Below are 24,320 nucleotides of genomic sequence, written 5' to 3'. Positions count from 1 at the left end.
GTAGGGAGCATGAAATGCCCAAGTAATAAACACAGGCATGTAAAAGCAATACCCTAATTATATCTTTTAAAAAAATTGATTTTTCTCTGAATTCCTGAGCAGAATGGAAGAATTGCAGAAAAAACAGTGTCATTACAAACACTCAGTCTCAAATTCCTACTGTAGACATTTGCAGTCAATTCTGCTTTTGTCCTTACCTGACCACCAGCATGAAAGATGCAGAACGTGGGTAAGGAAGATTGTGGAGCAGACAGGGAGAAAAGAAGGTTTATTCTGCCTATGAGTGCCACCTACTGACTGCTGAAAGGACCCCAAAGGTCCCTCCACAGCCTCTTGAACAAACCTCCAGGGAGAAACTCTGCTTCCCTGCAGCCCCTGGCCCAAGGGGGACTTGGAGAAGGCGGTTGGCCACTTGCTGCAGACAAAAGGAGCAGGATTAGGCCCATGCTATCCACACGAAGTAAGGCAGAGAGGGAAAAGATCCCAATTCAGATGCGAGCAGCCACTGACCACATCCTGTTTATGATTACTCCCAAGTCCAGCTTGGATTCGTTGCCTTGCGTACATCAGTGGTGCAGCAGGAACAAAACCTGACTCCTACTAATTAACAAAGAGCCAGTCATTAAACTGTTTTTAAAGCAAAGCAGAAAAGGGGATAAGAGGTCAGCAACTTCATGAAGAAAGAATTCAGGGTATTTATAATAAATACTGACAAAAATATATATAGAGAGAAAGTGTGTGTGTATCTATCCACTACCATTCAAGACACAAGATATACTGGGAAGAAAAAGCAACGTTCACAGAAAAAACTAAGATTGACACAAAAGATTAAAGTATCTGAAGAGCGTGGTTCTGCAGTGCCACACAACGATCGGGACTATGGACTGTCATTAAAAATCACTGGTGAGCAATCAAAATGCCTTTTGTAGGTGCTACAAAGACTGTGGGGAAGGTGAGAGCTAATATCACATTGATCCTGATTCCCTGTGAAGCTCTCCCTTTCCAGGAATTCAACAAATTAGGTTTTTGAGTTACTGTCCCTTTTAAGCCAAAACTAGATGATTTTCATACACCAAGCATGAAGAGGAACTTAGTGTCAGAAAGTAGGAACAGGGCAGAGGAAAACAAGATAGAACCAAAAAGAAATTTAACAGAAGATCAGGACTGCAATATTCCTAGAGGTTGCAGGGGAAATCCCACCACTCCAGGGAGCCGAAAGAAAGTCTAACAAAACAGCAGAAAACAGGAAAGCTGAAGGCACTGGTGAGGGAACGGGTCGGATTAGCCAACATATATTCTCTGCTCTAACTTCTAAGAGCACGTAGAATCGACTTAGAAATATACTGGTTTGATGGAAAACATTTTCATCACATCTCAACGGGTAACAGATTCACTGTTGTGTTAGTCCCCGAAAAAATAAATTCAGAGTAATTGTGGGATACAACAAAGCAGCTCTTTCAGCTTGAAAGAGCTGGTTGTATACTGCTTTAACAACATTTATCGTAAGACTTATCTATAATTTCTTTTGTATCCAATATTAAAAGCTTTTGTGACTAACTTTTCATTACCAAGTTAAAAATCAATACAACAGTCATCACAATACCAAACACAAGCAGAAGAGCCGTAAGTAATCAAAGCAGCACTGCTTTTTCCAAGAGATCTTGATGTCTGCCTTTCATCCCCATATATTAATACGGCTTTTAATTTAACAAGGAGAAACATGACACAGTCAGAGGCAGTTCCAAACAGCATGAAAGGTTAAACAGGAAAAACCTGATATTCTCTTTTGAGAGGAAGCGCATCTGTTGATTTGTAGGTAGGGACAGTGATATTATTTCGTTAACCACAAGGTCTCTGCAAGTGGACACGCAACCTCTTTCCTCAAATGGATTTAGAACAGAAATTACACACAGCCGATGCCAGTATTATCTTAGCACAAGCCATAGAGGAGGATGTCTTGGACCGTACATACCTGTGACCTGTTCCTGGGGAACACTAACTAAGTCAGCATTTTTTATTACTTCACAGTCCTGCTTCTCCTCTTTGCATTTCTCTTCATTTTTCTTCTCCTTTCTCTCCTTTTCCTTGTCTTTGTGCTTTTTGGATTTTTTCTTGGTTTTTACATACGAGCTGCAATTGTGCTTGCTCGTTTGGGGACAGTCTGTTGACAAAGGATGAGTCAGTCTGTCAGCCGTCTCCGGGTTCTCACAGTCTCTGCCGTTGTGAGTCAGGTCATTGCTGACATCCGAAAGGGGATCGTGAGGCCTCGGCAGCTCCAGCACCGGGAGGCTGGAGCTGGAGCTCACCGACTCCGGGACAGCCGGCGGCAGGGCAGGGGCAGGGGTAGGGGTAGGGACGTCCTTCCCGTTGGAGGAATTCAGTTTCCCGTTGAAAGTGGGCTGAGTTCTGTGAGCCAAATGCGAGATCCTGGGCTTTTTGTTGGCCAGGGGATCGATAAACTCCAGAGGTTGGGATCGTTTCTAAGAAGGAAAAAGGAAAAAAATAAACCTTGAAGCCTAGAGGGCAGAGTTTTGGATGCTGTTACCACTAGGTGGTGGTGCAATACCAGAGAACCAGGGAGTATTCCCAGAAAAGGAGCCCTGCTATCAACAGAGCTGCCGGCAAGTGTCCCTGCTCAGAGGCCGGTCCTGGACACAGGCTCCTACAGAAGCTTCCCAACAATCCCAACAGCCACTATGGAGCCCACAGCTCGGTGGGAGAGCTTACAGAAACCCACCATCCCGTCAGCAGCTATCCATCTCCAGCACTATTCATCCTCCAGCCACACAACCCAGCCTGCTCTCATTGCATCCTATTTCAAATCTAGCCCTTCAGAAATAAAACCCTGTCCTTCGTCATCCCCCCATCCCAGCCATTCCGCAGAGAATGGAAACAACCATAAAAACATCTGTCATCTCTTCTGGTTGTGCCATGACATTTAGAGCACCTCAAAGTCCCTGCGAAGGAAAGACATGCTCAGACCTCCAGAGCAAGGAGGGATTCACAAGTTCTGCTTTTCATTCCCAACTGCTTTTACCAACTCTGTGCTCAACAACTTTACCCTTGCAAAACCACTCCTTCCTCTCCTCAAGAAAGAGGCATTTCCCAGAAGAGGCGAGAAAGCATTAAGTTCTGAGAATTTAAGGCAAAAGAGGACATTCATAGCAGTTTTAAAAGCCATGTCACACAGGCTGACGTGACCTGAATATCCCTTCTTTAAGTAAGCGTAGATGTTCCCAACTGTCCCCATCAGCCCTCCCTGGACAGTGGAGGGCTTGGAGAAGCTCAGTGCCACCATAACTCCTAGTAAGCAGTTGTCTATAGGCTCCGGGTTAGCTGCACCACGGAAGAACCCCTGCATCAGCAGAGAGAAGAGCTCAACACAGAGCCAGAACTACGGCTGTTAGGCTCGGTCCAGCCTGAGCCAGCCAGAATTACCTTGGACAGGCACCAGTGCAGCAGTGTGTGCCTGCCTGGCAGCACAGGGCTGCAGAAACTCTGAGGAAAGATTATTTAGTGCCCAGAGGAAAACAAGCAATAGTTCTGGTTATTTCTTTTGGATATTTTATTGTTTTCTTTATGTCTCAGACAGGGCTGCGATGTGTTCGCAAATGGAAATTTTGTGCCATCACAGAAGTGCAACTGGATGCACAGCTGCTTTGTCAGCCCCTTTTGCCCCCCAGTTAATATATTTCTTTGCTAACTCCACGGGTCTCAAGGACACTGCGTGGTGGCAGAAATCCTTTCCACCTGTCAAGGTAATTACAAAGAGGAGCTGCTCATACTGCCGCAGAGCTCAAGGGGCAAGGACAGCACGTCGAACCGGCTTTGCAACATCACCGAAGGCCTTCCCAGCAGAACACAAGCAGCCTCCGTCTCCCAAAAGCAGGGGCCGTTCACTTTGGCTACAGCTCTCAGAACAAGCAACAGATCAAAGCACTGCCATCTGTTACCCACCCTTCTCCAAAGCCAACAAATACGATCTTCACCATCTTTACCTCTCTCGCTATGAGGTGGTATACGCATGCGATACCTGCTCTGCTGTGCTTCCTTAGAATTACTAGACCAACCTTTTTCTTTGCCTTCCTTCCACAACCGAACTTTCCCAAAATATTCTGCATTCCAGGCTACCAAATCCCAGTCCTCTGCTGGGACTGCCACCATTAGCCTGTATACCTTCTCTAAATAGAAACTACAGCTATAGAGTATAAAAAAAAAAAAAAGATGGCTTACCAAAAAAAAAAAAAAAGCTGTCTGTGGTTTACTGTCTGACACAAGCCATGTTAGACACACTGCTAGAAGCATTTATATTCCATGTTCGGTTGCCCCTGTTTCACTAGCCTTTTCTAGATCCAAATCAATCAACCATCCAAAGTTTCAGCTGGGTCACCTCAAGAGACCAGAAACACCCCTATAGACCTCTGTGTCTTTCAAAATATGTACAGCCAGAAGCGAGATGATTTTTCAACCTACATTTTTTCAGAATCAGCTTAAGAGGCTAGTCTTGTGTTTTTCTTAACAGCATTGTATCTTTCCAAGCTAACTCGAACGAAGGGGATCATTCTTTATTCACCAGGAACATGCCCACAGCAGAGCAGGAGAGGATTTGGAATTAGGTACCTGGCAAACAAGTTGCAGAGTTCTTGTTCTTAATAGAGAATTGCCTCCCTCTCACTGCCAGAAAGCACATAATTTCTTTACCTGCTAATATTCTTTGCCACTAATCCTCAGTGCGTCTGTCCAGACAAGTAGGCATTACACATTCCATTGGCAGGAGGAGAACAAATACTCAACTTGTCTGGGCTGACCCACAGCAGAGAAGGGAAGCTGGTATTTCACAATGCTAGCAAGAAAAGCCTGTGCTAAGTGATACTGAGAAGAGTGGGGACAGACTCTGATTAACACACAAGCAAATGCAGCTCCTTTGTAGTTTCTTATCATGAAAAAAAACAGTCAAACGTACTTTTCACAGTGCTACGCACCGGCATCTGAGCAAATCAAAGAGCAGACCAACCTGTCCCTGATCTGTCACGGCAATTAGGTTGCAAAAGGTCAAGGTTTTTAATAACTCAACCGTGTTTGGGAGCTACTTATTACTGCTTCGTTCCAGTCAATTATTAGTAATGAGTAAAACACAGGCTCATTCTCCCAGGAACTCCAAGAGGGATGTAGGCACTGTGAAAAAAATTTAGCCCTTAAAACTAAACCTAAGACACACTGTCAGAGATCCTCCCCATAGGCTGTCACTGAACCACATCCAGAGGAGAAACAGATGCTGAGGAAACCCAGAATTAGATTCTAACTTAATAAAATGGAAAAAAAAATCCCAACCCCAACAACCTATTGACCTAACAGCCTCCAGCAGCAGGTGACTGCAGCGTGCAGACAGACAGAACAGCTCAGCCTGGACCTACGTCCAGCAACTGACTCCATCAAGAGCAGATGGAACCAATTGCTGGCTCTGCGCTAACCGGACCCAGCACCCTCGGAGAGGGATCACCTACCTGAGGAGGAGAGCTGGAGTTCACATTGTCTTTTGGTGGACTCAGGGAAGGCGCTTCTCCTTGAAAACCACTGTTCTGCGGCTGACAGAGTTTCCTGAAAAACAGAATTCAGAGCTGTTCAAATCCCATGCTTGACAAGCCAACAGATGGTATTTCAAATCTTCCTGCAGAGCAATGAGCCTTTTTGTGGGCTCAAATTCTGACTGCTTGAAGATGCCATGAAAGCGGCTTGTTCAGGCATTTACAGTTTCGATCTCAGACAAAATCTAGGAAGAAGAAACTACTACAGAAAAATATCAATCGACAATGTATGGTAATTGCTTATCTCCTTCTTGCCTTCCCATGTTTTTTGTAATTCTCTGTGAAGGGAGGTAACACCTTGGACTGACACTGCCAAGGTTGTTGCAGGGAAGGAGGGAGGAGGCAGGCTGAGCTATCAGACACACAAGAGAATTCCTTACTGAGGACGGAACTGATTTTCTGACAGTTTTACCTCTTTTCTCTTGACCTGGTGACTTCAGTTATTGCAATAACTAACTTACAACCTCATAAAAATGATCCGTATACAGATTAGTAAAAGCTGGCATTGAACTTTAAAGTGTGTGGGAGATATATTCTAGCTACTGCTTGAAATACAGCTTAATAAACAAGATAGTATTTAAACTAATTTCTGATGAGTTTGTCTCACCCAGTTAGAATTGCCTTCACAAGAAAATTCAGAAAACAAGCACACTGAAAAGGGGACAAAACTCAAATTTGGATGTTGAGGACTAAGTACTCCAACTCATTAGCACCACTGAAACAACATTTTACAGGAACAGCAGTCCTCTTTCAGAAGCAAGCCCCTCTGGGTCCAGGAAAAGCAAGATTATAACCGGAACCGTTACAGTATTATTGATCCACTAGGATTTACATTTCGGGCTTCATAATAGTACTTTTAAGTTGCATCATGCAAAATAGCGCTACTCTGCTCTTTATTTGCAGCATTCGACAAACAATAGAAACCTCTTGTAGCGAAAACGTACAACGCAAGTCATTCTAATCACGTAAGCGTGTTAATTCACATTCACGCTGGGTATCTCCGCTCCCCACCACCCAAGGGGCTCTCCTGATCTCGGAGTAAAGTTTCACAGCGTACCAGCTTTGCCCTACTCTTCCGACACCAGCCAGATTGCCTGTCTATTAATCACCCAGGAAAAACTACTGTTGCATCAAGTTGCAGCTGTCAAGCTAAAAAAAAAATTCAGGGTTAAAGGTTTTAATAAACTAGCTCTGCAGTCATTTTGTCACCAGCTGTACAGCCTAAATAAGCAATGTCTAATTTCTTCCACAAGAGGCTATAATCAGCTTTAAAGTGTGCACATATTTTTCAAACATTGGGAAGATTATTTCAGAGATAGAGCCCACGACTTTACAAGATTTTCTTTTAACCTGAGCTTGAACCTTCGGTCATATTGCAGCAACATTTAGGTGCCTGCAGTTTCTGGCTTCAGTTGCTGCTTTGTTTAATTTCTATTTCGAACAGTCTCAACAGCCAGGGATCAACTCAAGAAAAGTACTCAGAGACTGTGAAAACAGGAAGGGGAACAGTGATATTCCATAAACACTGCAGTGAAAGTGGCTTTTTGGATGCTGTTTGACTAGACTGAGCAACCTTGTCACATGTCCCAACACGTTAATTATGGATTTTAAAAAAGGGAATGAAAGATGACGACTTTCAATTCAGCGGCTCTTTTAACAGCAGAAAACCATTTCACTACCATGGTGAAAGAAGGATGGAAAACACAAACAACTTGAGGAAAAATGGGTTAATCTAACACAGGCACTGCTAGATACAGTTTTAACATTTGCAGATGTGCTAATTATTGCAGCTGATGAACCATCGAGCAGCAACTGGACCTGAAAACTGAGAGGACATTTAACAATTGGCTGGATCTAGGCAACCACGCAGACCACCGCAGCTGGCCGAAGTCCTGCGCCTGGTGCCTGTGCCCTTTTTGTGAATGTTTTTCTACTGTCTTCAACCCCTACATGTTTTTTCCATTTTGGAGCCTCGTTACCTGCATTGGCTGAGCGGGTCTTTGTTTGTACAGTTGAATACATCCTTTCCAAGGTCTATTTTTAGACCTTCACATAACTGAATGCCACAATTCTACAAAAAGCAGTAAACATTGCTTTCTACAGGGAAAAATTAACTTTTTTTGAAAGCCATAAAGATTGCATGGCAGTTGTATTTTTCCATTTAATTATTATTCAACATCAAGGCCATTTAAACGAGTTTGATTTTTCTCTGACATGCCAAAACACTTTAAGTGCAAGTTTCTGTTGGTTTAACAAAGTCTCATCTCCAAGCCCATCGTGCCTTCAAATCATGGAAACTCTTCAAACAGAGCATGCTCTACTTAATCTTAACCAAAAGTGCAATAAAAATCAAATCTCAAAAACAAGTCAAGGAAAATCTTTATCTGCATTACAAAATCTGTACAAACACACTGAAAACCCAGAGGGGGAAATATAAACACTCAGAGCAAAATTCTCCTTTAAAAACCTGAGATACACGTTCTCTTTCCCTGCTGCCTGCCAGCCAAGAGCTTCCGAGCTTGGAGGCTTCACCTAAGGAAAAATATCTGTAGAGGAAAAAAATCTTTAGCAACCGATGAGACAAAGCTATCCTCTGAACTAATGCTGTTAAGGGCTATTTTCAGGAAGGAACATGAGAACAGGTATCCCTTGGACAGTGAGGATTATGGTGTATGGACAGCAGGACGACCAGCACATATTTTAGGGGACTTATTCTGCAGAACTGCCTCGTGCATCCCTTACTTCGTCAAATCTTAGTCTTGCAGGGCAACTGCGATACTAACAGAATTTGCAACACAAGAAAAAAACATCCAAGTAAATAAATATCCAAATAATGCTACAGAAATGAAGCAGCAAAGTCTCCAAAGCAAACGGCTCTAGAGGAATACGGACATCCACAGGAACGGCCAAGCAAGACAACGAGGGGACCTGGCTGCACGGTAACGTCTCTCTCCTTGCCTTGAACAAACACGGCAGTCTGCACAGGAAGCCATGTACAAGAAGATATGGAAAAAGGAAAGGAGCGTTTCAATGGAGAGTTGAGCTGGACAAATTTGCCTTAATCCATTCATCTCCCAGGATTTGAAGCCACCATTAACTTTCAACTGTAACTTTTGTTCCCCATCCAGGTTTTTCCCCTAGCTTTTAGTATAATGATTTAAAGGCAACCTAGGACAATCTGAAGCGTGCATCCACTTTCATATTCAAGTTTAGTCGACTTCTACAGCTGCCTGGATGATAAACAGATTTACTTTATGTTCAAATAAGTCAAACACTCACCTTACCATAGTTCTACTGACTTCTGTTACCCTGATTTATAGCAAATGACCTGGCCCAGTATTTTCAAGCTTCAGATGGTATTACAGAGAAGATGGAATAATTACCGAACAAGTATCCTCTTCAGCAACTGCTGATCTCCTTCAGAGTAGCCAGGCCAGTCCTTCTGCACTTCTTTGTATACGCCATCTTTCAGTGTGAAAGTGCTGTCCTTGGCACTCAAATTTGCCACCTGAAACAAAAGTAATTTGCAAACAACTGTTAGGGTTTAATTTTCTCACTTCTAACAAAAGAGATCGGAGATGTAAGTAAAATCTCAGCAGACTTAGCAGCAGTTAGTAGTGTCAGAGAACAAGTAGAGACTTTACGTTGCATTTCCTAGTTATTTTGATGATTTAATCAAACCGTGCCTTTCCTTCTGCCTTGTTATTGCAATAGTTTATTATGAGTTTCCAAAGCATATCCAGTTTTACTGGGAAACAGGTGATATCTAAACAAATTATTCAGCTTGGTTAGTCTGGAAAGGTACAACATCAGTTTATAGAAATACCTGGAAATAAACCCTAGTGGGAACAGGCAGTTCACTTACCACATCTGTCCAATAGCTAAAACGGTGCAGTTTATTAGCTGGTAGAGGAATTCTTGCGGCGATAGCTTAGTTAACAATTGCCAGAAGATAATTTCTCACTAACAAGCCAGTAAAACAGGTGACAGAAAGCTACATTCTCAAGGAGCAGTGAAGAGAATGCCTTGCAAATATAATGCATTAGGGAGCTTGCAGATGACACCGAGCACTTCAGTGCATTGGGATCATCTGCTGGATTTCACGTAGAACTTTTCTGAGGACTACTTCAGGGCAAGAACAAAACCTGTGATTACCAGCTTATAACCCAGGGTTTTACAATAAAGCATTGCACCTAAATTACGTGCAGCAGTTAGCTCGGTACACTTGCAGGAGAAACTTTGTGACATTTTATCCATTCCGTTGGGTGTAGTTTCCCCACAAAACTCTGTACGGTGCCTACACGGATAGGAAACACTGCTGGAACCGGCAGAATTGTGTTAGAATGGAAACAACTTGTTAAGGGTTATCCCAGTTTAATCAGTCTTTGCAGAGCTAGACTGAAAATTTTACTTCTTGCTGCTGGTTACACATCTGAAAAATACAATGTTAGCACAAACCAAAAAGCCCCAACTAAGCTTTCACAGATAGTGTCTCAGCGAACCCTTCTCAGGTGATTGTAGAGCACTGCAAGTTTAGAAAGAAAACAATGCCTTACACTTGTTTTTATAACAGGGATGCAGAGGTGCCAAATGCTATGGCCAGGCTGATCAACTGGCAAAGCTGCATCCCAAATTCACTGCTCTAGCTGACTGTATTATGCTTGAAACTAGAAGATGCTGTTGTTCAGTCAGTGGAGATACTGTGCATCTGTTTAAGGATTAGTGTTCTCCATTGCTCGCTCTATTTAGGAGACAGTTGTGCTTATGAATTTCTATTATCCACACAGCAGTAAAATAGCCTCAGAAAAGCAAGTGAAGGAGTGGAAAGTCTTGAACTAACTGAAGATGCTGTTAATTCCTCTGCTTTTACTTTAGGGAGACTATGACCTAATATTAAAAACTCTGAATTTAAAAGCAGAAAGCTGCAGAACTAATACAGCAAAACTCTCCCAATAAGCAAAAAATAAAAAGCACAGTTATCAGTTTATATGACGAACACTTTGTTTTTCCTTTCAGTTCTGTCAGCTTTCCAAAATCCTGAGCCAAAATACAAGAAGAATTTGAGCTGTGTTTTACATTTAGATATCCCAGTAAACATGCCCAAGAGACAAAAGCAAAGCCAGGTTCTTTTTCAAAAACTCTCCGAGAATCTCTCCAGTTACTGCCTCTTTCTACAGTGGGAGACACGCTGCTCGGCAAGGCTTGTAGCCCAGGCAGAACAACTCAGATTTTTCTCTGCACAGAGGCAGGGAGCTGCTACCTCCTTGTTTTGCTGGTGTGGGACTCCACAAGCTCCACCCCAGGCCTCCCAAAAATAGAAACCTTGCAAAATGAGGCAAAAAGGCCAGCAGGAACAGAGAGTCCTAGGAGAGATGCAAGAGCACAATGAAACCCACACCTAGACATATTTAGACATGTAGCTTTAATGCAGCCTGTAATTTTTAGCTTATCTATGTCTGCTTGTGGATGGGAGCCTTGGTAGCACTGAGAGGAGATTAAGTTTACGAGCAATACGTTTACAGTCAAATCAGCGTTTAGCCCCATCAGGCTGACAATGCGGACACTACCGAAGACACCACTTGCCTGCCAGGGATTTGTGAGAGCATCAATAAAAGGTGATTATCAGAAACAGTATTTCTACTATTAAACCTATTTATAGCATTCAAAAGGGTGCTCAAAAGAATTCTAGCACTGCTGGAAAATTAAGGGCTACAGGATTAAAATCTAGGAGAGGAGGCAGTTGTGCCGGCAATAACTCCATTTTCAATATGACCTGCCCTGTGCCATTGGACAAACTAACTCATCACTGTCTCATACTCTTCAGCTATAGAAAGGAATAAAAACAATTAAAAAAATAAATCCAATCCAAAAGAGGGCAGCTGCAGCATTTAAATAAATATCCATGATGTGTTTTGCACTGAGAGAGCAATAAAGGTATTTACTGCAATTCCTAAAATGGCACCTCCAACATGACTAAAGTGTTAAGAACTGATTCAGCTCGGAGACAGCTTTCACGCTTGACATACAAATAATACGCTTTGCAAGAAGCTGCATGATCTTCACACCTAACCAGTTGCACTTCTAAGCAAGAAAGGCATGGGCCTGAACAATACAAAGATGTAAAGCTTAGTGGAGGGAGACATATTTCTCCTTCACAGAGGAAACATTACATGTATGAATATAAAACATGTTCCTTTATGTCCACGTTAATAAAAACGTATAAAACAGATTTATAGGTTATAACAATTCAAACAGCTCATAGATCCTCTGTTGCATAATTCCCCCCACGACCAGCTAAAAGTGTTCCTCTTAAAGTAACTGATCTGGTGAACCGAAATCATACAGCTTAGTTGCATCCGCCTAAACCAAGACGTATACACGAGGGGCTTCTGCTACCTCTAGCAAAATAGCGATGTGAATTGCGAACTTCTGTCGGACACGGCCTTTAAAGAAGCATTCAGCTGCAGCTTTGAGATACACAGGTTACGTTCAGACTAATACAGAAGTTATGACCGTTCTGAGAAGACGTATCCCTTTACCTAAATCGTTGCCTTCATCAGAGTACAAACCTGTTGCAGAAGGTTGTCCAGCAAATCCTTGTCCTGCTGAGAAAGTCCATCCTTCTGCAATCTGAGAATAAGTTCAGGTTTCTTATAAGGCTTTAGTGCCAGTAAGTGCACAACCCTATCTTTGAAGGGTCTCTGAGAAATCGCACTATTGCCTCTCTTTATAGCACTGGCAAGGTTGACTGGCGTTGGGCGCTTCCTGGAGGGAACAGCATCGGAAGCTCCTGGTGCAGGTTTACGCACCTGAACCTTTTTGCCTAAAATGAGATGAGAATAGTGAACTGCAGCAGTCACCTTGCAAAGGCCAGTGGTCTGTCAACACATATACGGAGTTCATCAAACCATCTGAAGTGGCAGAAGATGACAACGAAGGACAAACACAACCAACACACCGCATCCGTTCCAGTATGTCGCCGGAACGAGCATCCCATGAGTTTTATGATTCGTGACAAGCTTGTAACAAGTAAACAGCAACACCAAGTTCTGGAAACCTGAGAATTATTGGCCGCAAGCCTACATAAAGCTCTCTGTTTGCCAGCTTTTCATTTATCCCAAGTCCATGTATCCCCATGGTTAATCTAACCATTTTTTCCCTCCTTATGAGAAGAAAATTCTGCATTATTATGTAGAAGAGTCGAAATAAGGAGTGGAAAGAGCAGAACTGGTCAACGAGCGGCTCCCTGCTGCTGATCTCAGCAAAAATGCTACTCCAGCAGATGTTTCTGCTTTTAGAACAATAGGAACTTTATGGGGCTGGGTCCACCTCCCTTCCCCCCGCCAAACACAGCCCCATGAATGGGGTCTAACACCAACACATTAGCCTATTCATTAGTGTGCTGTCTATTCTAATAGAATAACCCCTTCTACATTGTAGTAATAACTGTTTCACCCTCTGATTACATTTATGTATACGTGAGAACATAAAGCTGTCTCAAAAGTTCATTTCAAGCCCTCAGAGGCAGCCTCCTCAACTCCATCCCAAATGTGGTTCTTGGTTTCTGACAGCATTATACAAGAACTCATTTTCCCACTCCTATTGAAAAACAGCTTTAACTAGAACCCTCACATAAGTCCCGCATCCTTTACGAAACAGCAAATCAAAGAATTTGGCTACTCTGAACACAGACACAGGTCATGAAGGCAGGTTCCTGCTACCAAAGGCGAAACCAGCAAACAGAAAAAGAAAATTTGTAGGTTCTGAGGTCTAAAACATGGAGATGCAATCAATAATCACATCAGTTCAAGAAAGTGACCTTCACCAGGACAAACAACATCCAGCATTTACTGCAAAAAATTTGGAGGTTTATTTCAGCATGGCAATTCTCCACTGCTAGGAAGCAATGTTTTCAACTGAGTCATCTGAAGATACTGGTGATTGTCTGCAGTGTTTATTCTACTGAAATGTAGATTGCATAACTGAGTCCCCATTTCCTGGCTTTTTATTACGCGTCATGCTGATGCAAGTAAGAATGACCCATCGTCGGCAGGGCTGAGTTAAGACGAGAGGGAGAAAAACAACAATTTACACAGTAAACGTCCCAAAATTCAGAGGTCAACTGGACTTCATTTCCAGAAATGGGACAAGAGGAGATTTGTCAGCTTTCTAGAACTCCCTTAACTCTTGCCAGGTCATGAACAGCAAAAACACATTGGGACATTTCTACTTAAGGCTGGAGCCAAAATGCACAACGATAGGAAAAGAAAAAACTAAGTTAAGCCAGAACACAAGAGTCTTAACACATTTATACATGTGCATATCTATAGATGTACACAGACACATTTAGTATATCTATAAGCACACACATCCCCCTTCAGACATATCATTTATTTTTTTTTTTATATATATATATATATTCCTTCAAGTATTAGTGCACATCTATACTGTTCTGTCGATCTCCAATTTCAACATTTCATATAAATTCTTCCACATCTGAGCTGCCTGGAATGACTCCACTGACGTTTAAGTGCTGAGCTCCATGTTCTCATGGAAATGAGAGAGCCAGCCTTCTCCCTCCAGACCAGCCTGCAAGTGAATCAGCTGATGGTGCTGGCACACCAAATATGCATGCATCCCGCAAGTGGACTTGTCCTTGCCCAGGCTCTTCCTTCTTGGACCGGTTCTTTCCCCTCATCTTAAACACTGACATCTTATATATGCAGCATGCACTCCCACTCACTGCTTCTTACACGGTTGTACCTCCATTTCAGAGCAGTAAACATTTTAGAAAGAGTATTTTTAAATCAAAAGTTGTGCTCTATCTTTCCGGGAAGTAATTTTCTTTGAGAATCTTCTCCCTCACAAGCTTAACAACTTCATCCACTTACTGTAATGTTCTCAAATATAAGCTAAACAAAATAATCTTCTAGTCTACAGGAAATCAATGCATTTCCTTCCTGACTACTATCTTATTTCTCAGCTTTGAGCGCTTGGCTGATAAAACAATGAGTCAGGGTCAGTTCTACATTTTGCAACTCACCATTCCCATCACAGACATTCTCTGAGAAGAGACTGGCTACAGATTACATGGGCTGCAGAAAAACCAGCTGGCTCAAAAAAAAAAAAAAAAAAAAAAAAGCAAAACCCCACTGCTTTCTGGTTTATATTTGTGCCCTAAGTTTGTGACCAGACTGAGGTTAAGCAGGGACCTGAGCCCAAAGCTAGGTCTCTGCAGGCTCCTTCCGGAACCCGCTGCTATTTGCCACAGTTTTATTTCCTTCCCTACGATTCTCCTTTCATTGTCACTGTAAGATGTTTAAGACTGCAGCCAGCAGCACTGCTTTAGTCTCTGTTTACTAACACAAGGACACTGCTATCTGCGTCCTAGCTGTTGCATGTTATGGTCACCAGATGCGTGACAACAGCAGTGGTACAATTTAGCTGACTTCGCTAAGAGCACAGACACTTCTGATGGATCAGCAGTACGCTCTCAGCATCACCGCATGACAAACATGAAATAACGCCAGAAAGTGATGTGGCTGCACACAGACAATCCTCAGAGGCCACGCAAACACCACCACACATGTTCTCGGGTGAAGATGGAAGCCATGAAGAAGTGACAATACAAGGAGAGTAGCATCCTAATGAATCAGGCACCCGTAAGGAACTACCAGATACTTGTTAGCTGCTGCTTACCTACATATCTCCCCCCAGGTTTAATGACTATAGCGCTCCGGCTGCGAGTCTCCTCCTCTGCCTGTGCCATGCTTTGCCTTGCCTTCTGGTACGAATCATCGGTAGCACACACGGTGATTTTATCCTGTATGCTTCCAAGGCAATCCAGATGGATATTGCCATTGCTGCAAAAGAAACGCAATGGAAAAGATACTCCTGACACTGCAAACGGGCACGTCTCTGTCACTAGGGAATACTGAGGTTGCATTATCTAAATAATAGGAGGGGACAAAAAAGTTGAGGGCTAAATGGATTCTTCTGTGAGTGCTTCCTTACCCAAATACACACAAACAGAATAGAAAGACACTAAAAGGAAAGACACATATTAAGTTTTGTTCAGGTTTGTTAGGGAAAAGATTCTACAGAAGATATTAAAAAAAAAGGCTAGATTTTCTTTTGCTGTACCACTCACCTAGATACATACTGCTGGATACAGTCAAAACTCCCTTGGGGGCTGTCCTTGCCAATGTTTGAAAGATAAAATGTGAAAGTCTGCACTTCTGTAGGTCGATCAGGCCTTGGAATGGTGATGTGCTGTTTGGAAAGAGAAAAATATTGGTCACTTGGGTAGCCCGCACTAACACAAAATTCAATTTTTCTGCAGTCGCTGTGTGTTATAGCCATTTTGCAACCCACTACAAGCAAAGCATACAGATTGCTGCATATAGGATACTGCAAAAAGCAAGAAGCTACAAGAGGGATTCAAGTTAGCAAAACTATATGTGCTGAAAAGATAAGGTAACAGAGGTAGACAGCTGTAAAGAATAGCAAAAAAGACAGCTATGTCTGTAACAGAACAAAGGGCTGAGCTGGCAGCTCGCTGCCTTTCAAAGTAGAGCCCACAATAATCTTGTTCTAGGAATCTGACCCAATTTATTGATTTAGGCTCAAAACCGACTTGCTACCACTGTTTATATTCAATTTAAAGCACTTGAGACTTGCTTCTTCAGAATTAGTGATCCAGCACTAAACATAGCACAAGCCAGGTCACTAGACAGCATGCTTATTCTTTTTTTAAGAGATTATAATTCCATAACAAGATTTCATGGCTCACAGTGGAGTATGACGCTGCTGCTAAATTAAATATTTAATCAAGCATTAAGTGTGCTCTGCAGACAACTCTACAGCGATTTGCATTGTTTTTCTCCCCCCAGCCATTCATTTTTCAAAAGGGAAACTGTTTCCCCTCTGCGTTCAAGATCCAACATAAATCTCAGCATCCAAGCTCTACTATCACATCAATATTTGATAATTAAGATGGCTTCCAGAAAAAGAGACAGAAGGAACATCAGCTTCAACCTATTTTAGGCTACACTCTACCACACAGATTTATATTTACCCAAATTGCCACATATATGCACAAAATATATACGCCTAGCAAAGCAACTCGTGGCATCCATGTATGACTGCGCTCCATAAAAGATGACTGCTGGTACAGAAGGGTTTCCAGGTGGTTTTCCTTTGACCTCAGACGTCTACAGCAGCCTGGAAACCCAGTGCATCTGTCCCACTTTGCTAAACCACAGGGGTGTTCTCAGAACCAGCAAGAAACACTCGTATGACCTGTACAAGCTGAGCCAGTGCAGCATTTTCCATTTACTCTCCGTAAAGACCAGCTATCCTCCAGCCAAGCCCTCAAAACAGACTGCCCTTCTTTTGAAACGCCAAACCAAGGAACCCAGAGTTGGGTGATACAGAAGGACAAGTTATCCCTCCGTGCAGTCCCAGGATCTAAAAATACCCAGAGCAGATTTGGTGGCGATCCGGGTGCTGTCGGGCAGCGCTGACCCTCCGGCAGCGGCAGCTGAGCCCTGTTATCTCCTGTGCCAAACAGCCTTGAGCCCTTAATCTGTCCCAGCACCCTCTGCCCCCACCCATCCAGAACGAATAAAATTCTCCTCTGCTTTACAAGCGAGCTGAGAATATGCACGAAGTCAAAGTTATGTAAACAGGAGACTGCGGGTATTTTACAGTTGGCACTGTTCATCTGCTAGTTAATTTGCTGGGAACGGGGCGAGAAGGTAAATGCAACGGGTCTGCTCAGCTTCTAGTGTCGTTCATTGGGGGAGTGAGTTGTGCTGCACGCGACAGGTTTGTAAAATAAAACCTGGAGGATGTAACCAAATTATATATTCACATAGTAAAATAACTTGCTTCTAGCTCCTGATTTACCATGGTAAAAACCCGGCTGCTTGGAGCCCCAATTTTGGCATTTTTGTAGAGTTTCTGCAGCTTCTTCAAAGGACATCAAATGAGATGGGAGCGAGAGTCACTTTAGCGTTTTCAGTACTGAAAAGTGTAGCATATGCAAACTGGCCGTTATCTAGGAATTATTTTTAGCTAAAACAGAAGGTTTCTCAAGCCACCAAATCAGCATGGTAACTGCTTTGAGGGAGCCCTAATTTTGGTGCAGAGTATTACACCAGTAATCATAGACACTTAAAAATAGCTCAGTACAGATGTTACTTCTGTTTTTTTTTTTTTCTTTCAAGTAATATTCATCTGTGTACAGCTCATTCTGAATGGTAATTTCACCTTCCTCTATTAATACCAGCACAAGTTCATCCCAAGAAATAGGGAAAACCATCATATTTTCCAGTCACGTAAAGACATTTTGTTCCTCACAGTCATATTTAAGAAAGCTGCGTGAACATACGTGTATTTGGCACCTGAAGGTTTTTCTTCCCCAGTTCAGTTTTTTCCCTATTCCCCCCCATCTCAGTTCCCCTCCAAGTAAACACCTGCAAATTTGACCCAACCTAATCTCTAATTCTGTGCATGCTTTTACCGAAATAGAAGCATCTTCAGTTTTTCTTGTGAACTCCAGCTACCACTGTTTGTAAGGCTTTGGTACTCAAGCTCTTTAATTCTAACTGACATGCACATTGAAACAAGCAAGATGATCAAGACTCCATATAAACTTCAAAACTATCCAAGAAAATCCAGTTCATGATGAAAAAGTAACGAACAGATGCTGCTCTTAAGGACTATCCAGATAGTCCCACTTCAGCATCTCAAAGGAGATTAACACTCTGCTAATTACAACCTAGTTACTACTATCAAAATTCTGATTATTACACAGATTGTTGCACTGAAAAAGTAATTAACAAGACTACCATGGCTACAAAGAAATGCATACCAAGGCAAAGATAATTTACAGTCCAGAGTTTATAAAAACTCTCATGAGATTTGATCCAGACCAGGATCCACGCAGGAGGTTTCGTTCCCTGTCACCGAAACGGTTTTATTTTGGGCTAGAACCACCGACATCCTCCTTTCAGCACCTGGCCGACAGAGCTGCCACCTTGCTGACCCTGTGGTTTATTCCTGGCCAATTCCCTTCTCTGTTGAATTACAATATTAAGGATGCAAGTTGTTTTTTGCGTATTAGAAGCTGAGAGTATCCTTGGTAGCATTCATTAGACTAATACTGAGAATAGGTAAAAAAAAAAAAAAAAAAGACATTGACGCAGGAATTTAAACCCCCCACAAATAATGAGATTCAACAGGTCAGGAGGCCTCTAGAGAATTAAATTAAGGAAACAGCAGTCTGTTTTAAACTCTTTATGTCCTGCCTCCCCCAGTCATCAAGTACTCTGAGAGGGATATTTACAGGGAAAAGTCACACTATTAACATCTCCTATCACTGGACACTGCTTTAAATCACACTCTGACATTTGTGCTACGTATAAAACCTACCACCCTCAAAAGTTAATGGGAAATCTTCTCCATAGCAACGTTTATTAGGAGGCAAAACAGGAAGGCAACAAATTGGGGAATTAAGGTATAACAGAGGAAAGTGTGTTCCAAAAAAATAAATAGTTAACTAATATGGTTTAATGTCATCACCTGAATTTGAGAACTTGGTAAATTACTGAAATGATCTTTTCAGTCCAATTGATAGGAGGCTCGCTAGAAAGCATTTAAAACTTGCTGTCAATTCCTTAAAGCAGGGCACAATCGTGACATATACGAGTAGGACACTTAAAAAACAGATGGTTACACAGCTGCCAGCTTCTTGTCATACCCAGTAAAAATAATAATAAAAGGACAAAGAGCTCTTTCTACCAATTTAACTGGATCTCGCTTTCTTCAAAGCTCTACCTTTGGCCTTTACTCGACAGTGCAATTAATTAAACAGCTGAAAATGAGGCAAGCAGAGGTCAGCTCTGTGCTGCCAACATCCTCCTTCCACCCGCAATGCCCCGGCGCTGCTCACACTGTGCAGGGCTCAACGCTTCCCTCTTTCAACGGCAACATCAGACGCAATCGCGCTGCTTTGCTCCTTTGCCATTCAACCCGGACTGTAATTACAGGTGACTGGCAGCTCTTTCACCAAAAACTCTTCCCTGGAAGTTAAGGGCTAAAATATAATTAAGTGCATTAAATATTTATTTTAATTATTATAAGGAAGTGCATCCTTTTAAAATATTTTTGATTTTTATAAGGAGCTGCAGAATTTTAAAGTATTTTTAATCATTATAGGAAACTGCATCATTTTAAAATAGGTATTCAAAAAAATTATTATAAGGAACTGCATGATTTATGAATAGATTTTCTTTTGGTTAACCTGAAAATGCCTAGGTCTGTATCTCATCCCTGTGAAACCCACTACAAGGGGAGTCCAGCAGCTGAGGGCAGTGGAGTGTTTTAAGCTGTTCTGATGCATTTTGCTACATTTTCTTTGAGGAGGAAGATTAAGAGAAGAGGCATTTCTAGAACTTAAGCAGCTTTACAGGAAGAGTCAGGTGTAGATCCTCTCAAGGTGCTCTACGAAGGGAAGGAAAAGCATCTGCAGTCTTTTTAGCTTCTTTATTACGTGCAAAGCTGTTTGCTCATCTAAGAGCAACAAATCATACACCCTTGGAAGTTCTCCTTGTCACTTGCTTCTAATTTTGCCAAACTTCAGTTGCAGATTTTTATCTAAGCTTTCATGCTGAGCTCTCTGGGAAGTTTAATTGTAAACAAAGGAAAAAAAAAACCCTGGAAATAGCTCCTTTCTATATTTCCCAGGACAAAAAGGGTTGTATTTTTCTTTTTAACTTGTAACAATCACATCTTTCCTGCTAGGTTTTGTTAGAGCACTATGGACCTAGCAAGACTAATCACAACGTAAAATATGGGCAAGGAGAAGTGTGCTAGACTTTAATGCCTACTTAATTCAAGCGTTTTTGAAAGTTTTATTGTGCCACCACAAAAATTAAGTTATTTACAGGCGAGTTCAGATTTTTGAAAAATTCCCCTTCCTTATGCAGCACGTCAAAGTTCACACACCTTTTTGTATCTAAAAGGCATATAAATGACATTTTTAAAGTTCACTGAAGAGTTGCATCACTTTACCAGAAACACTACCAATTAAATCTCAGCATTGTCAGTAACTGGCATGATAGATGGTTTCAAGCATCTATAAATATCTTGGAGGAGTTATATAAAAAAAACTTTTGATACTCACAGAAACTGCACACTTGTTTAGACATGCATATTAAACAAAGCTTCAGTACATTTGTAGCAGCCTCCGAGTATGACTACTGTAAATAATTGGTACCCATAAAGTCTTGCACCAAGTTTACCAGGCTTGGCATGGTGTTTCCTCGGGACACAGGCGAGGTTTCCATGGATTGCTGCACCCACCACAGCACTGCCATCAGCAAACTTTCCATTTCCTCGCTCTACCCAACAGTTATAAAACTAAAATTTCACCACCAGCAACACTTCTGCATTGCTACAGATTTAGCAAGGTTAGAAAATAAAGCGGGGGGGAGTTTTTAAAGAGAGAGAATCCAGATGATGAATGAGCAAAGTTTCCTGGACCACATCTGAACTTCACATCTCTCACTTTGAGAAATCAGAGCATCATTCTTTGAACAGGAATAGGACAGACATACAGAACAAGTACCTTACTCAGATTAATTGTGTAAGCCAGTAAAGGACTTTCCAAGGCAACCCACATACAAACTTACCCCTTGGCTTCCTTGAAACTGGATTACTGGTTTTGATGTCACAGCATCCTACAAAAACAAGTGGGGAAAAAAAAATTACCTTAGAGAAATTTAAAGCTCCAACATGCACTGCCAAAAACCACTCAGCTTGATTTTTCACCTACACTTTTTTCTTTTTTAAAAGGAGAAAAAGGTTCAGGGAAATATATAGAATTCCAAGCAAGAAAACATAAAACCTCCTGAAACTGTGATTTCCAGCTAGAAAGGGATAAAACTCTTAACATCACCAGTTCTTAAACAACTTCACTCTTCAGTCATTAACCCTTATTTCAGAAAAATCTCCGAGACCATATCCAGATGGGCTACACTTAGTTCTTTCCTGGCCCCTACACCACATTTCAGGCAGAGAATAGCTTAGTTGTGGATCTTCAGTGCTTATTTAAGTTTTGAGTTAAACAGCGGATATTTGAGGGGGAAATTTATTGCAGTTCTAGGTCTGAGATGGGATAAGCAAATTTTTTCCAACAGAAAGCTGGCAATTCACTGGAAAAGCAAACTGCAACTTTATTGCAAAATACTGTTGTTATGTTGCCCATTTCAACAATCTGCCTCTTCCTCCACACTAATTTGCTTTAGGTTTCAAGAAGTCATACTCCTGCTAGCTTCAAACTCCCTTAAATGTGCTCAAGACAGAGCAGATTTCAGGATGCAGATGAATTTCAGCCTTTTGGCACTGTGATTGCACTTTTCGGTTTGCTGTGATTTTACAAAGATCACGAAGGCTTTAGAATGCCAACTCTTACCTGAGGTTTCAACTATAGGGAAAGAAAAAACATATGCAATCCAAGCCACACTAAATTTTTATTTCTTAAATTTCAGGAGAATTGCAGCTGCATTCGTTTTGTTTCCTAAGTCACATAAATTCCAAGAGAGTTGGGCTCCACGGAGTGGAAAAAACACGCTGTGTGTGGGATCCCATTGGGAAGCCTCCCAAAGGAACAGCAGAATTTACAAATAGGTTCAAATGTCACTTAGGAGTGAAGGCGTCACATATACAGGACACACACTTTCATGGGAAAAACGCCAAGATGACTTTAGGAGACAAAGTCCAAACGGTGCATTTGTGTTGTCCTTTTTGTATCACAGTGCCTGCATCGCCCGGCATCATACAGAATCACGTCGACTTCCACAGGATTACACAAACAGACATTTACATTTAGCAGCAAAAGAGTTAACAGCTTGAAAGCTTATCATCTCTCATAAAACCTTTCCAAATGCTTTCAGCCCAGGAGTGAAGAATCTGAGCCACAATACGCTGACATTAACAAAAAAAAAATTCACTAGCCAGAAAATATCCTCCTAGCACAGATGAATAAGCTCATACCAAGACAGAATCTTCAGAGCCTTTTAAGAGCCCATCCAATACGATTTAACAGACCGGCATCACACCCTAAATTGTTGTGAGATATTTATGACGGTGAGTAAAACAAGAACATGCTTGAAGCTGACAGCACTCGCTCTGTGTTGTACAGCAAGTTTTATAGACCCGAAACAACCTTTATAAAGAAACAACAAACAACATCTTGCTCTTCGTACAGAGATCACTGAATTCCTCAAGTGCCACGACATTGCATACCATAGCGCACTGTTCATAGACAGACTGGCCAGCTTTTTGTTCACAGTGTCAGCATGTACTGTGCAATGTGTCCAGAAATTCATACGAACATACTTGAGCAAACAAGCATTTGAAATATTAAAAAAATCTGGATTTAAAAAAATCTGAATGTGCATCTTGTACAGCTAATTACGGATTTCTGATGTTCTGAAATTAATTCTGGAAAATTACTTAAGGGGAATAAAAAGGTAATATGAAGCATGCAAGTAGAATAACAAGGCAGTAACAATACAAAAGTACTGTTAAACAAATCAGGACAAGCTTTAATTACACAACTTATAAATTCCCTAATCTACATACAAAATGGTTTGAAGTTAAATGTGCAATCTCAACCTTAAAGAAGACTGTTGGTGTGAGTTAAATGGCAAACTTTAGCTCTGCCTCCTTGAACCCTGACGTACAGTATTTCCAGGCTCCCGAGCCGCGTGTGCCATGGGGGCTGCTGGGTTTTGTGATCTGCTGGATAGGAACATCAGCGTTGTCACTCCTCGCCGCACTCCACAGAAGGGATCGCAGGGAAGAGCTGGGTATGGAAGAGTTGTTGCACTGCCTGAGTTCCCCTTTCAGGGAGGGAAGGGGAAGGCTTTTGCCCTTGTACCTACACGGGCATCCCTTCCTTTCTGCTGATGCCCCATTCCTTTAGCTAAAGGTCATTTGAGAATGCTCATGGAAAAAGAACACACACGCACACCCTAACCTAATTAAGGATATGAATTTAAGTGCTTTTATTAGGTGAAATTAAATTCCTGCATGGACACCTTCATTCAAAACAGAAGTAAACAGACGAATTAAACTAAACCAAATTAAAACCATATTTCAGTTTATATCTTCAGTTCATTTGGATAACTTTCCTGAACGTTCTTGTATGGAGAAACCTCAATTTTAAGAGAGTTCTTGCTACCATTTCCAAAATCCCTCTGTCATCTTCTAAAGAGTCACCTAATTCTTCTTCCCTGGTGATGCCAAGACAGTGAACGTCCTTCCTTACAGTCTCCTACACATGCCATCCCATCCACCTTCGGTGGGAACAAGGTCTTGCCCTCTTTCTGTCTTTCCTTCTAATTAAAACAAGTCATCTCCTCAGCTCAAGGACAGGACTGTGGGTACAAGTTTGCCTTCTCCAGAGCATGCCAACTTATAGGATCCAGTGAATCTTTGGTAAATCAAGGATGCTGATGGAACCTCACCTTTGTGTTCAATTCAGAGGCAAAACAAGATGGATCCGTCTGCCCAGAGTTAGCTGGAAGTTAAGAAATTCTGGCTTTATCCCTCCATGAGAATCACTGTATTTAAGAATAGCTACTGGAAGCTGATTAGGATAAAGACAAAAATCTAAGCAAGAAAACTACAGTTCAAGTATTTTAAACCAAGACACCTGTCAGT

The 24,320-nt window shown here is 41.8% G+C and overlaps 1 protein-coding gene across 2 annotated transcripts in view; it reads right to left on the bottom strand.

Annotated features, from left to right (window-relative positions):
* The window catches only part of ELL (elongation factor for RNA polymerase II), a 55,433-nt gene that overhangs the window by 8,622 nt on the left and 22,491 nt on the right, over window positions 1-24,320 (bottom strand). Inside the window, exons 2-8 of one of the 2 annotated variants that reach the window (XM_054805250.1) lie at window positions 21,284-21,331; window positions 15,736-15,857; window positions 15,285-15,448; window positions 12,155-12,408; window positions 8,969-9,093; window positions 5,505-5,598; window positions 1,973-2,480 (exon numbers count right to left, since the gene is read on the bottom strand). In XM_054805250.1, the coding sequence (XP_054661225.1) occupies window positions 1,973-2,480; window positions 5,505-5,598; window positions 8,969-9,093; window positions 12,155-12,408; window positions 15,285-15,448; window positions 15,736-15,857; window positions 21,284-21,331 (1,315 nt within the window). The remainder of the gene's footprint in view (window positions 1-1,972; window positions 2,481-5,504; window positions 5,599-8,968; window positions 9,094-12,154; window positions 12,409-15,284; window positions 15,449-15,735; window positions 15,858-21,283; window positions 21,332-24,320) is intronic. The other variant, XM_054805251.1, reaches the window with a different exon arrangement.

Source organism: Grus americana, chromosome 28, assembly GCF_028858705.1.
Source record: "Grus americana isolate bGruAme1 chromosome 28, bGruAme1.mat, whole genome shotgun sequence".
NCBI lineage: Eukaryota > Metazoa > Chordata > Aves > Gruiformes > Gruidae > Grus > Grus americana.
This window is presented reverse-complemented; position numbering and strand designations above follow the sequence as displayed.